Source organism: Arabidopsis lyrata (assembly GCF_000004255.2).
Source record: "Arabidopsis lyrata subsp. lyrata unplaced genomic scaffold ARALYscaffold_7, whole genome shotgun sequence".
Lineage (NCBI taxonomy): Eukaryota > Viridiplantae > Streptophyta > Magnoliopsida > Brassicales > Brassicaceae > Arabidopsis > Arabidopsis lyrata.
The window spans coordinates 23,661,225-23,674,757 of NW_003302549.1; the positions used below are offsets into that span (position 1 = coordinate 23,661,225).

Below are 13,533 nucleotides of genomic sequence, written 5' to 3' on the forward strand. Positions count from 1 at the left end.
TGGAACCGCACGTTGCTTCTAGCTCGAGGGATGACTTTAGCGGTGGATCTGCTCTTCTTCTACGCGCTCGCTATCGGCCAAACCACCGGACCGGCGTGTCTTTACATGGACGGTGCATTCGCGGCGGTGGTCACGGTGCTACGCACGTGTCTTGACGTTGTGCATCTTTGGCACCTGTAGCTTCAATTCAGATTGGCTTGCGTCTCTCGAGATTCACTTGTCGTTAGTTGTGGCAAGCTCGTTTGGGATCCACGCGCCATCGCGTCTCACTACGCACGCTCTCATCCTTCATGTCCCGCAGGTGACTTTTCAAAACAACCTTCAAACTATTACAATATTATGAAAATAACCCTAAACGTCTTATTAGTGTCAAGAAAGCCCCCATGAAACATTTGAAAGTGTTACCTGTTGGTGAATCCTGGTTTGAGATGCAGATCAGATGTGAACTTTGCAAGGTGACGATCCTGATTTGTTGAAGATAGGATTCAACCCGCGGTGGTTTTTGGCTGGGAAAAAAGAGGTATTAGTCGTTTGATGTGAATTGCTGGATAGTAAGGAATGATAGAGTTGATATTTATAGTCAAGTAGAATGATAGTATTTTTAGCTTATAAATTTTCGAAAATCTTGGAGTCGAAGCAAAAAATATAGGATATATTAACCCGAATATCTTCTTGATTGATATCAAAATTAATGATTCACGAATTTAGGGAAAATTAGGATATTGAGTAGTAGTTTATGGTTAGGATTAGATTAGATCATATTTTTTTGGAAATTTATTCAGCAATTAATCGAGATTTGGAGAATATATTTCATATTGCGATCGAATATGCCTTAAATTAGATACAAAATATGTTGAATGGTTAGGATTGCATCTCTGTTTTGTGAAGATGTTAAAATCCGATTAGTGATTCGTTTAAGGATTTGGATATATTTGATTCATTTTAAACCTGTTTTATAAACACGCGGATCCTAAAGCTTTAATGAAAATTTTAGACTAATTTACCCTTATCAATTTTGCTAAACACTTACAAAATCCAAAATTGAAATTGAAATTGAAGCTAAATTAGACCATTTTTCAATTTGTACTTTCCTTTTAATAATAATTAATAAGGAGATAATGATGTATATTTGATAAATGTCTTGGTGACTGATAAATGTTACAATAATTTCAAAATATAGAAATACAAATTAGTGTAGTAAGACAAAAACAAATATATAAATAACTTTTTCCCCTAACTAAAATTTTAAATATTTACTTTAAGTGTTGCTATTTACAACAAAATTTTATTATATCTTTTGTTAAATTTAATTTTATTTAAAAAATTTGCAGGTCCTAATCTAGTATATATATTGAACATATATATTGACTTCCGTTTCTCTTGTAGGTTTTTTAGTCGCATTCCGATTCTCATAGCTAATTTTACGGTGAAATCTAAATCTTCAGGTACGTGACTCTTAGGGTTTTAGGGTTTATGTACATGATTTTGATCGAGTTAGGTTTATGTCAGCTTCTCCGTGTTTTGTTGTTTTCCACGCAAATCTTCATTACTTTCAAAGATTGGAATCTTTCTCGTGTTTTCAAATATGTGGTTGATTCATTCTCGCGTAATCTCAATGGACACGTAAGACGTAACATCTTGTCATTGTTATAATTTGTTTTGGTTTGTGATTGACAATAACAATAAGAATATTAGTTTTGAATATACCTAATATGGATGCAAAAGTGTCGATATATAATGACCTCTCTCAAGACCTAAATTTTGTTGTAACTATCTTAATATTTTTCCAAAGTTTGACTCAAGAGAGCCTGAAACAGATTCTAGAAGGATGGTCCTTAAATTTGAGGAAGGATGGTCCTCCTTGCAGAAAGGTATTACCGAAGTGATAAGGATCATAGAAGAAGAGCCGGAACCAGCATTTAAACCTCAGCTAGGTGTCAATCTTTACACGTACGTAGGCCATCATAATTCATAAGTAATGTTTGTTGTTGACAGTTCTACACCTACCACAGTAATCTCTTATGTGATTCACAGGACAATCTACGATATGTGCACCCAAAAACCAGATTACTCACATCAGCTTTATGAGAAGTATCTTCAAGTAATTGAAGATTATACTATCCAAACGGTGAGTACCAAAGTTTTACATATTTGTCTTTTTTTAACTTAAAAGGAAAAATTAATTAATATAATTTCGTTTAATATGTGGTTAAGGTGTTGCCTTCTTTAAGGGAGAAGCATGATGAACATATGCTAATAGAGCTTGTTAAGAGGTGGAATAACCATAAAATTTTGGTTACATTTTTAACCAACATTTTCCATTATATCGACCGTTACTTGGTTCCTCGGACTAATATTCCATCACTAGATGAAGTTGGATTGACATGCTTCCTTGACCTGGTTTGTAATGAATATTCCTATAGCTCCTAATTTTTCAATGCCGCAAATGTATTTGTTTATTCATGCAAATTTTTTGCTTTAGGTTTATTCTGAGATGCAATCCATGGCCACAAAAGCTGTAGTAGCACTTGTAAGTATCGATATATGTAATGAAAAAACACTCTAGTTCAGCATAGTTCTTGTTTTTTTCTGTCTAACAATATAACTTTTGCCAGATTCATAAAGAACGTGAGGGCGAAGAGATTGATAGGGCACTAGTGAAGAACGTATTAGATGTCTATGTGGATAATGGGATGGGAACCACTGAAAAATATGAAGAGGATTTTGAAAGCTTCATGCTTCAAGATACTGCTTCTTACTATTCTCGCAAGGCGTCAAGGTGGATCGAGGAGGATTCTTGTCCTGATTACATGATAAAGGCATGTCTACGACTATGTTTTCATTCGATTTCAGAAAAAAGTGTATATATGTTAACGTTAGTAATGTTATATTGCAGGTTGAGGAGTGTCTAAAGAGGGAGAGGGAGAGAGTCACTCACTATCTCCATTCAAGCACTGAACCCAAACTAGTTGAGGTAGGTTATTTCTGACTGTATTATGAGCTGGTTATACAAACATTGATAATTATTGAACTTGTTTGTTTATTTATGATTGCAGAAAGTACAAAATCAATTGTTGGTAATGGTTGCAAAAAACCGTCTAGAAAATGAGCATTCAGGGTGCTGTGCATTGCTAAGAGATGACAAGGTAAATTTAACTTTTTGTGGTTATAATATGTAAACAAGTTATCATTTGAAATTATCTATTTTGATGGAGCATTGCTATATATATACTTTCAGAAGAATGATCTCTCTAGGATGTACAGTCTTTATCATCCAATCCCTCATAGGTTAGAACGTATTGCAGACTTATTCAAAAAGGTTTATTTTATTTTATTTTTAAACTTACTTTTGTTTGTTTCCAAATCAATTTCTTTTTTTTTTTTTAACTCACATTGGTTTTCATTGGAAAATGTGTGTATAAAAACAGCATATTACTGAAGAGGGGAATGCCCTTATCAAACAAGCTGACGACGCAACTACTAATCAACTACTAATTGAGCTACACAATAAGTACATGGTTTATGTCACCGAGTGTTTTCAGAACCACAGGTTCTTCCATAAGGTTAGAGTGTGTTCATGGGTGTCTATCTTTTCCCACAATATTTTATTGAATGACCATAGTTTCCTTTGAATGCATTGTAGGCATTGAAAGAGGCATTTGATATCTTAAGAAGTCAAGGAGGAAGTGAGAAGAAGTTTTAGTGATGAAGGTAGGGTTTGAGAAAGTAAATCTTTTTCTCTTCTTTATTGTTTCGGATACTACATCCACATGAACAAAGGAACTTGGCCAAACTAGAAACTAGAGTTAAGATAAGAGCTAAAATCTAAACCAAACCAGTTTTATAGAGAGTCTCATCATTTAGTTTTGGTTCTTAAATCATCTAAGACAATCAAATATATCATGTTCTGTTCCTTTTCAAGTTTGACTAGGATTTGCTTTCTCTTTTTTTTTTCAAATAGCTTGGATTTAATTTTTGTAACATGGGATATTGTAATAGCAACAAGAGTCAAAAATCATTGGCCGATCGGTCCCAAACCCATCAACTTTAATGGGTTAAATATGTCCTTTTTAATCCTAATTGGTTGATGAGTCTAATGTGTTTGTAACATGGGATATTGTAATAGGTTTGATGGGTTACCCATTTTTGTTTGTTTTTCTCATCACCATCATCATATCATGATCATCATACAATCATCATCATCATCTTCTTATTATCACCATCATCATCATCTTCCAATTATGATCATCATCAACATTATTATATCTTCACATATATGAGAACTTACTAATTTTCCCAACAATTATATATGATTAACATGTTCTGGTCCTTGTATAGAGTTCATATATTTTTGCTTTGATCCTTCTTATGGTGCTTAGTTGTGATAAAAAAAATAAAAATAGCAACATGAAGAACACACTTTTCAAAAAATCATAGTAAATTTTAAATAAAAATATATATTATTGATTCAAGCAAAAAATGAAATATGCAAATTACATTATCATTGATCACTAAGGAATTACTGTATACATTTGTGGATGATACCCTTTTGTGATCAAAACCTACTTCAGATATTTTGCTACTCCATTTATATAATTTTAAAATCTATATTTGCCTTATAATTATTCCATGAATGAAACACATTTATATATCTTCCGTCTTCACCAATCACCAACCCATAACTCTTCTCTTAAGCTCCTTCCTACAAAGACACAAACAAACCAACACATTGTTAAGACCAAAATCTAGGCAGAAAACGATGTTTTCCAAACCGGTACGGACTCAACCAAAGTGTTAAACCGGTGAGTTACCTCATAAGTTGGCGGTCTAGAGCTCCTGTAGACATCATACCACGGTTCTCATATGCCCGCCGGATAAGGTATGGAACCGCAGTATCCACCGGCCCGTATGGCATGTACTTGCTCACATTGAAACCGGCCCTTTTCAATCCGAAAGATAATGCATCCGACATTCCGTAAAGCTGTGCAAACTCGATCTTCCCGTTTTCTTTATCGATCCCTAGCTCACTTGCTTTCCTTGCCCCTAGTTTACCTATCATGAATCATAAATAAGAACAAACAGTTAAGTATAACAGTGTAGGGACAATTTCATCATTAAATCTAAGAGTGAACATAAAAAGCGAGACGAATCCAAACCGAACCGAAAAAAATATATCATCCCAAATGATAGAGAAATAAATACTGAATAAACAATATCGAATCTGAGTGTTGTTCATTCTTATTTTCAGTTTTCAATTCTCAAGTGTAGGAATTTAATAAGTATGGTTCAATGTCTTACCGGAGTCGGTGTTATGCGTCGCTAGAATGACCGCAATGCCTGATCCATTTGAGGCTTTCTCCATAAGGAAACTCATACAGTCATTGTAGCAATTGTGTGTATCTTGAATTGTGTCATGGACCGGTGACTTGTGACCCAAGGAATCTGCTAACCTAGCTTCACTAGACATATAAGCACCTCTCACCAATTTAAACCCAATAGGAACATTCATTTTCTCAGATTCTCGTAAAGACAAATGCAATCTCTCTCCTGCATCTTTCAAGTAGGCTTGAATCGTGTTGTAAACTATAGGTCGGTCTTTGTCAGAATTGAACATAATCGCCGACCAATAAGCCATGTAATCAATCGCCGGTTGGAGAATTGTGTCTTCGGCATCGATTAGTAACGGTACGTTCGATTCTTGACATCTTTTACAGACGGATTTGAGGCGTTCGTGAGCTTTTTCTAGCTCTCGTTCTTCTTCTGCGGTTAATGGTTCCGGTTCAGAAGTAGTGTGGTAGAGAGGACTTAAACCAGAGAAAACCGGAAATGAATTGAGTTTCCATGGAAGTTTGAAATTAGGGTTCTTGTATTGCCACCGGAGCAAATCACTAACTCGTTTCAGGAGATTCATTGGACAAATCGCTGTGATTTTGATCACCACTGAGCTTAACTGGTCAGACAAAAAAACAAATAAAATTTGATTAGCAGTTGAACCGGTTTAAACCGGAATTATTGTATACGGAAGAATATTCCTGTCGTGTAGTTGACAATTCTGATTTCCAAATATGTTCTCATTGCGTGATTAACGTGTTAACTTTTAACTCTGACGAGGAATCGACGTGGCTTTGATTATTATTTCATACTACTAATTTACAAAACTAAAATTCAGACAAGACGTTATAAAACAAAGCAAAAAAAAGTCGTTATCGAAATAAAAATCAGACAAGTTGGTGTTCTTTGTTATTTTTTTAAGGTTTATTAAACACGTGTTAGTCTCTTTTCTAATTTAGTTTTTATATATTTATTCGTATAAATGGTTTTCATTGGTCGGTTACTCCACGTTTTTGGAGTGACAGATCTAGAAGAAAAATCTAGTGGGATCGAATTTTTAAAGAAAAAAATATCTACAAACATATAGAAGAAACGAACTGGTGGAGGTAGTTTTATGTCAAATGGAACAAAAAATCAATGTCAACATAGCAAATAACCATTGGGGTCAATTGACCTCATTTCTCACAATTTGCCTCTACACCTATAAATATCTATGGTGGTTTGTTTGTATACGTAGATCCGACTTGCACAAATTGATTATCATATATATGTTACCCCACAAAAAATTTATGATCACTATTAAAATAATGGCTATATATGCCTATATCGACTAATTAAAGTAATTTTAAACCAAAACAGTAATAAAAACATATATTGATGAAAATATATGAATAGTTTTGTTTTGGAAAAACAGAGAAATGCATAGAAAAAGTCTAAAAGATGAACTTCTGAGAATGTCTTACGTGAGACGTAGGTAGGGTTTTAGCAGCTTCGACGGTTTCAATGAATTTCTGAATGTTTTCATCACACGCGCCACTGTCTTCGGCATGTTCTACGCCATACACCAACATACCTTTAAGTCCTGTCGACTCATACATGCTACTCACGCGCCTTGCAGCGGCAGCCGCATCTTCGCCGGCGCAGAAATGGTCATAAAACGTTCCTTTTACGACACGGAGTATTAGATCGCGTGTAACGGTCGTGTCCATGAGCTTGGAACTCATGAGCCATGAGCCAAGATCTACCATAGGGCCTATGGACGTAGCATGAAGAACTGCGGTTGAGCGGAGGAGGGTGGAGATTGGGACAGAAGCAAAGAGTCGAGCTTGGTCGGAAAGATCTAGGTCAACGTCTTGTTTTGGTTGGTCAAAGGAAAGAATCTCCGGGATGACGGTGGTCGGAGGACCGACGGGACTCACGGTGGAGAAACGGTGGATGAGGTTTGGTCGGAGGAAACGATTTGCCATTTAAACTTTAAGAACGTTTTGTTTTCTTTCTTTTGTCCGGTTTTTTGGTTTCTCTTTTTTTGTTCACAAGCGTTTTTGTGTGTTGGGGTTTGTGTGTGTGTGTGTTATTGGTGCATGTATTTATACACACAAGACTTTATGTGTGTGTGTACATATGTGGTAATAGATGTCAATATATGTTACGATATGTCTGATTGGGATAACATCATAGTATTAGTAGGAGTTAATTTTTCTTAAAATTGGGATAGAATCCGGAAAATAATAATCAAGAATTAGGAGAGAATCTTTTCAAAAACTGAAAATTGCCTAAATTTTGGTCTGACTGGAGTTATTGAATTTTCAAACAAAATAATGATGGATAAGTCATTTCAGCTTTTCATTTATTTGTTATCATCTATATGGATTTACATGTTTAATAGACTGAAACAAAAATCTACGTACATACAAACAAACAAACAAATATTATTTATTCAAATTTCGATTCTATTTAAACACAAATTTGTTTTATCAGAGTTACAGAAAGTTTTAAAATTGAAAGTCTTTAGTTTTAATTATTTTATAAGAAACTAGATTATTAGACTAGCAGAAAATTATTTTCTTAGATAATATTTTAGTTATAATTTAGGAATATAGTTAATATAATTTTTAGTAATAAATCAGTTTCTTCAAATTTAATTTAAGTTTTACATAAATAATATAATTAAAATCAAGATTAAACCATCCAAAATAAAATTGGGTCTTTCTTGTAAAAAAAAAGGAGGTTTAAGGCTGGTTATCATTTTTTTTTTTTGACAGCAAAATAAATTCATCCATTTAAGCTAGAAACGGGCGGTTTTCTACGGAAGAAAACCAGTCCGGAGTTGAAGAGCTTACATGGGAAAAAATAGAATCAAGTGCCCTTGCTTTCTTAGCGAGACAATCAGCACGGACATTGTTTAAACATGGAATAAAATCTAAGGAAAAATGAGGGAAACCAAGTTTTAAGGCATTGAAATCTTCTAACTCCGAAACAAAAGCGGGCCACTCATCCGGAGTGTCCAATAGCTGAGTCAGCTCCTTGCAATCTGTCTCAAAGGCGATATTAAAGATATATAGATAATGATGTGAGGGATCTCATTTTAAAGAAATAAACTATAGCTTTTGATAACCAAACTTTCAAGTTATATAGCTTATTATCTTCATATTGCTATTTGCATAACAAATATCACGTGGCTTTTTGCTGTTGACTTGACGTCAATACTACGTGGGTTTCTAATCTTGGAATTTATGGTATCATTAATAGGAGATCATAATAATAATCCATATATAGTTCTTGTCTTATTGGTCGTAAATTCCGCATTCGATATATCAAAGAAACCGTTATGACGTTAATGCGACTAAATAAGATCCGGATTAATACATAGTAAATCCCAAGAGTTAATAAACATTTTACCCCCAAAAAAAAGAGTTACTAAACATGAGAATTATATATGGATGTCATTGCATATAATATAAGGATTTAACAACGAAATGGAGTCAAAGATGAAATTAAACTCTAATTTAGATTTTAGAGTAGAGTGTAAGAGAAGAATTTTGCCGTGATTTTCTGACAACATATTTGTTTTGGAAAGTGAAAGATAATGGGTGTGACTGGTGAGAGAGAAGAGGAAAAGAAGTGAGAAGAATTCTTCTTTCTACTAATACGTAGAAGAAAAGTTTCTATTCATAAAATAAAAATTCATTTGATAACAAAAAAAAATTTTCTTCCAATATGGTAGGACCACTTGATATATTTTTCTTCTATGCAGCACACCAATCATAACCAATAAATCTATTAAAAGTTGTCCCAAAAATTAAAATAATAAATCTATTAAGAAAGTCGAGTCAGAGACACCAAGGACGTGACCTGTGACCAATAGATCGTAATTATTAAATGGATATGATTATTTAATAGAAAGAAATAAAAATTGAATTGTGATCAAGATTTGTCTTAGTCGGTGGATGGTGAATTGGATGCAACATTCAGACCTGAACTTGTGAATCTTTGACTTTACTAGCTCAATTTAGCAAGATTCTCTCCCTAACAATGTAAACACTACTAAATACTCTTTCTGTTTTATAAAGAGTGTCATTCTAACATTTTCACACAAATTAAGAAAAGTAAACAAATTTCATTTTTTTCCTTATTAATACACTAAATAATACTCTCTCTCTAATTAATAAGCTAAAATAGTGAGGTTAAAAAAAGAGAATTAGTCTTTAAAACTGCCGAAAACACAAAACGACACTCTTTGTGAAACGAGATTAAAACCTTAAAACGACACTCTATGTGAAACGGAGGGAGTAAATATTAGTGGCAATAAAATATAAGGTACCAAGAAGGAAGTGGGGATTAGTGGTCCTAAACAAGAGAACAAACTGTATGGTTCAATATTTTTTTGTAAGGAGATTAAAATTCGTTTTTATTTTTGGTTTTGAAAATTATGGGTTTCGGTTTAGAATCTCTAGTTTCTAAAAAAAATAGAACTGAAAAGATAAACAAATATGTCTTTATATCTTGGTAAAATAGTATTAGCAATTTTTCATAGTTCCAGGTCTGATTTTACTGCGATGAAATTTCGTGCATGGTTCAGTCTTTTATTTATGGTGGAGTAGCGAAAAATTCTTTAATTATAACAAGATTAATTGGACGTTTTGGCAAAATTCAGATATCTAGTAATGCTAAAATTTTATATTGTTTTGCTTGTATGTTTGATATTTTTGTATATATGTTTTGCTTGTTTTTAATATATATATGTTTTGCTTGTATGTTTGATACATGCACAAAGTCGAATTCTATTCATCAACATTTATTCTTCTTTATTCTTATTTGATAACTTCGACGTTTATTCTTTTTCGTTTGATTTTCTTTCTTCCTTACGAAACTGAAATGCTTATTGGTGTTCTACAACTAGACGTTACTAATATTATTGAAAAGTATATAAATAGCCGGAAAAGTCAATATCATATCTATAACTTTATTTTAAAACAAGATTAATTCGTTAGGCGAAAAAAAAAAACAAGATTAATTCGTTTACCAAAAAAATAAAAGCAGGATTAATTCAACAATGCAAATAAAAATAATTAATAAATTAGCAAGACAAGGGAGACAATGCTGTTGGAGCTGGAATTCACACCTCCGATTCCACCTGCATAAACACTAATTGGACCCTCAGATTTATACCAAGCCCGTCAGCCCACGAAGTAGAGATGCGTAACTACCAACAGATGAGGAACCAATTTAGAGGGAATCCCGGAACGCACCTGATTTCTAGGAGATACGGGCGAGGATCTCGGAGGCTGCTAACCTAACTTGAAGACGTATAAAAGGAGGAGAGGCTGATCAGAGAAGGGACATCGCCTACTTGCTACTAAACCTTAATACTCACAAATACTTGTATTTTCATACTTCATTGTATTTTCACTTGATTCATATCAATAAAATCCTTTCGTTTTTAGCAATTGAATACTCATAGCATCATTGAAGATCTAGCCCTCTTTTATCATAAAAATTAAATAGAAATTTCGAGTGTGGATTTTAACAGCCACACAATACTAAAAGTAAAACACTCGGATTTAGTCACATTTTCAAATAGAAATACCTGTTCTCTCTGTTTCATATTGGTGATGGTTGTAACAAAAAAGCTTGTAGCGATGGTTTTAATTTTTTCAAAAAAAAAAAAGGTGATGATTTTAACAAAAATATACTATGTAGTATATTTTATTTTAAGTGATGTATATATGAAAGAAACAAACAAAAGAACATGCTACTTATAGCCGTTTAGCAAACAAACTGATAAACACTCATGTAAAAAAAAAATTTAATTGGAAATTATTTTTGATCAGATTTGGATATTCTGTAGAGTTGTAAATTGTCAGGTGAAAAATAATTTAAAGATACATTTTGTCAAATTAAACATTAAATACATTTTGTATTCAATTAAATAATTTTACTCTAATTTATGCTGGTGTGATATTTCTCGTATTATTGGTACATGTTTTTGATATTTCTTCTCTTCTTTTTATAAAATCAAGCAAGATATCGGAACACCGAACCGAAAATACCTTTGCCGTTTTAATTAATTTTATAGATAATACTGATCCAGTTTGATTGAACAAAAAAAAAGTAAGAACGATGAACTTCCTAATATTGTATCTGAAGTTCTGAACAAAGTTGAGACTTGAGAAGTTTATGCGTGGCATTATCCAGACATTAAACTCACTACATCAAATCACCTTTGGAGTACACCTATCTTTTTTCGTGGAAGCCTAAGTAAAACGTAAACCCTAGCAAACCTATCTGTTTTCTTCGTCCATTTTTTTTTTTTTTTTTTTTTTTTTTTACCAGGAAGTTCTGGCCAAAGTCTATAATCTCCCCAGGTCCAAAACCACAACATATAATATTAGTTTCATCTCAAACGTCACTCAAACCGGCGACCTCTAAACTTCGGCTAGGATCTTTACCAGTTGAACTAACGACACTTCATCTATTTCTGGTTTTTAAAATCTACGATTAAATCATGCGACCAAGCGGGCCAAACATGAGTTTGCGGTCTTCGTAAATATTATCTATTTTTATACTGTAAAATTATCTAAAAATCTCTTTAGTGTAATGATTTTGGCTTGTAAACTAAGAAAAGAGGGAAGAGGTTTGAATTTTTTTTCTAACAAAATCATTTTTATTTTATTTTCTAAACACATTATTAATGGCCCATATATCTGCTTTGGGCTTGTAGCCTTTATTTTATCAAAAGGCTTGGCTCTGATAATACACGATATCTCCTTGGTACTCTGTCATACTCATACATTGAATAGTTTCAAGGCGTTTAGAAGACCGTCGAGGAAGAAGATTCCATGAATTCATAGAGAGGTAGAACATCCGTAAGCAACCTATGTCGGTGAAACAGTAGAAAACTCCATTAGAAGAATACATGTTTCAAACCTCCAATCCAAGGGGTAACCGATTCGGAAAAGCAAAGTAGTCATATTCAAAAAGAAACTGACAGTCCATGCAATCCACAATTTTGTTGTTGGTTTGTTAATTTCGGATTCGTTTTTATTTTTTGGTATACAATCCAATTAATAACTATTAAGATATCATTCAATTTCCAAAATGTGAGTTTGGTTTAATTCAGATTGAATGAATCGTTATGTTTTCGAAAGGCTATTTTGTTTAATATTCCTTTAATCACCAACAAATTAATCAAATAATTAAAAAATTTCCTAAAACACCAAAGATAGCTTCGTCTATGTTTTAGTCAACTAGTGAATTTCATAAATTTATTTTCTCATTACTAGTTATATTGTCACTATCATTTTTTTTTGGGTCAAAATATTGTCACTATCATTCAACCCTAATAATTATTATTTTTATCCATGATGACATGAGACCACGATAAGTCTGATTTTTTTTTTTCTTCTTTTAAGAGGGATGCAACACGAGGACTTCCCGGGAGGTCACCCATCCTAGTACTACTCTCGCCCAAGCACGCTTAACTGCGGAGTTCTAATGGGATCCGGTGCATTAGTGCTGGTATGATCGCATCCCACGATAAGTCTGATCTCTGATATTCAATCATATGTATAAAATTTTATATGTATGTTTGAGATTAAGTAAGACAATAAGAGAGAAATATATAGAATCGAAAGGAGAATAGCTTTGAGATTTTAATGGCCGGAAATCTCATGCATGTTCTTCAGTATGACTCTTACGGTGGTGGCACCGCTGGTTTGAAGGTTAAATTTCTTTTTGTCTTATTGCTATTTGACTCTCTTTTTTGTCGATAGTATATTAGTATCATGTGTAAATAAGTCGGTTATATATGTGGTTAGTATTGTTTATATATTATATAGTCTATTGTTTTTGGTAGTCGAAGTTATTAAGATTAATATGTGAAATTATTTTTCTCATGTGTTCATTTGTTTTCTGATTTAAAGGTAACATGATCTCGTGTTTCTTTTTTGATGATTAGTAAGTATGTATCTGATCTGTTCTCAGCATGTCCAAGTCCCAGTTCCATCACCAAAGCGCAACGAGTCTTACTAAAATTAGAAGCTATTAGTATAAACCCTATTAATTAATTGGAAAATTCAAAAAGGAATGATTCGGCCTTTTCTGCCCCGCAAGTTCCCCTTCATTCCTGGTATTCTAATACTATAGCTTTCGAGATTTCTCTTATATGTTTTGTTGTTCTTACTTCATAGACTTATAGGCTTT

The 13,533-nt window shown here is 33.2% G+C and overlaps 2 protein-coding genes across 2 annotated transcripts; one reads left to right on the forward strand and one right to left on the reverse strand.

The window, feature by feature from the left end:
- The first annotated feature begins 1,828 nt into the window (after nt 1–1,828).
- Nucleotides 1,829–4,214, forward strand: LOC9304829 (putative cullin-like protein 2). Its single transcript, XM_021018534.1, has 10 exons — nt 1,829–1,950; nt 2,035–2,128; nt 2,215–2,400; nt 2,483–2,530; nt 2,616–2,819; nt 2,897–2,974; nt 3,057–3,146; nt 3,239–3,319; nt 3,429–3,563; nt 3,644–4,214. The coding sequence occupies exons 1-10, from the start codon at nt 1,829–1,831 to the stop codon at nt 3,701–3,703; spliced, it is 1,098 nt and encodes a 365-aa protein (XP_020874193.1). The 3' UTR covers nt 3,704–4,214.
- A 264-nt stretch (nt 4,215–4,478) lies between these two features.
- LOC9304830 (proline dehydrogenase 2, mitochondrial) lies at nt 4,479–7,466 on the reverse strand. The gene is made up of 4 exons (XM_021019452.1): nt 6,795–7,466; nt 5,299–5,950; nt 4,812–5,052; nt 4,479–4,702 (listed from the first exon to the last, which is right to left on the reverse strand). The coding sequence occupies exons 1-4, from the start codon at nt 7,296–7,298 to the stop codon at nt 4,669–4,671; spliced, it is 1,431 nt and encodes a 476-aa protein (XP_020875111.1). The 5' UTR covers nt 7,299–7,466; the 3' UTR covers nt 4,479–4,668.
- Between the last annotated feature and the right edge of the window lie 6,067 nt (nt 7,467–13,533).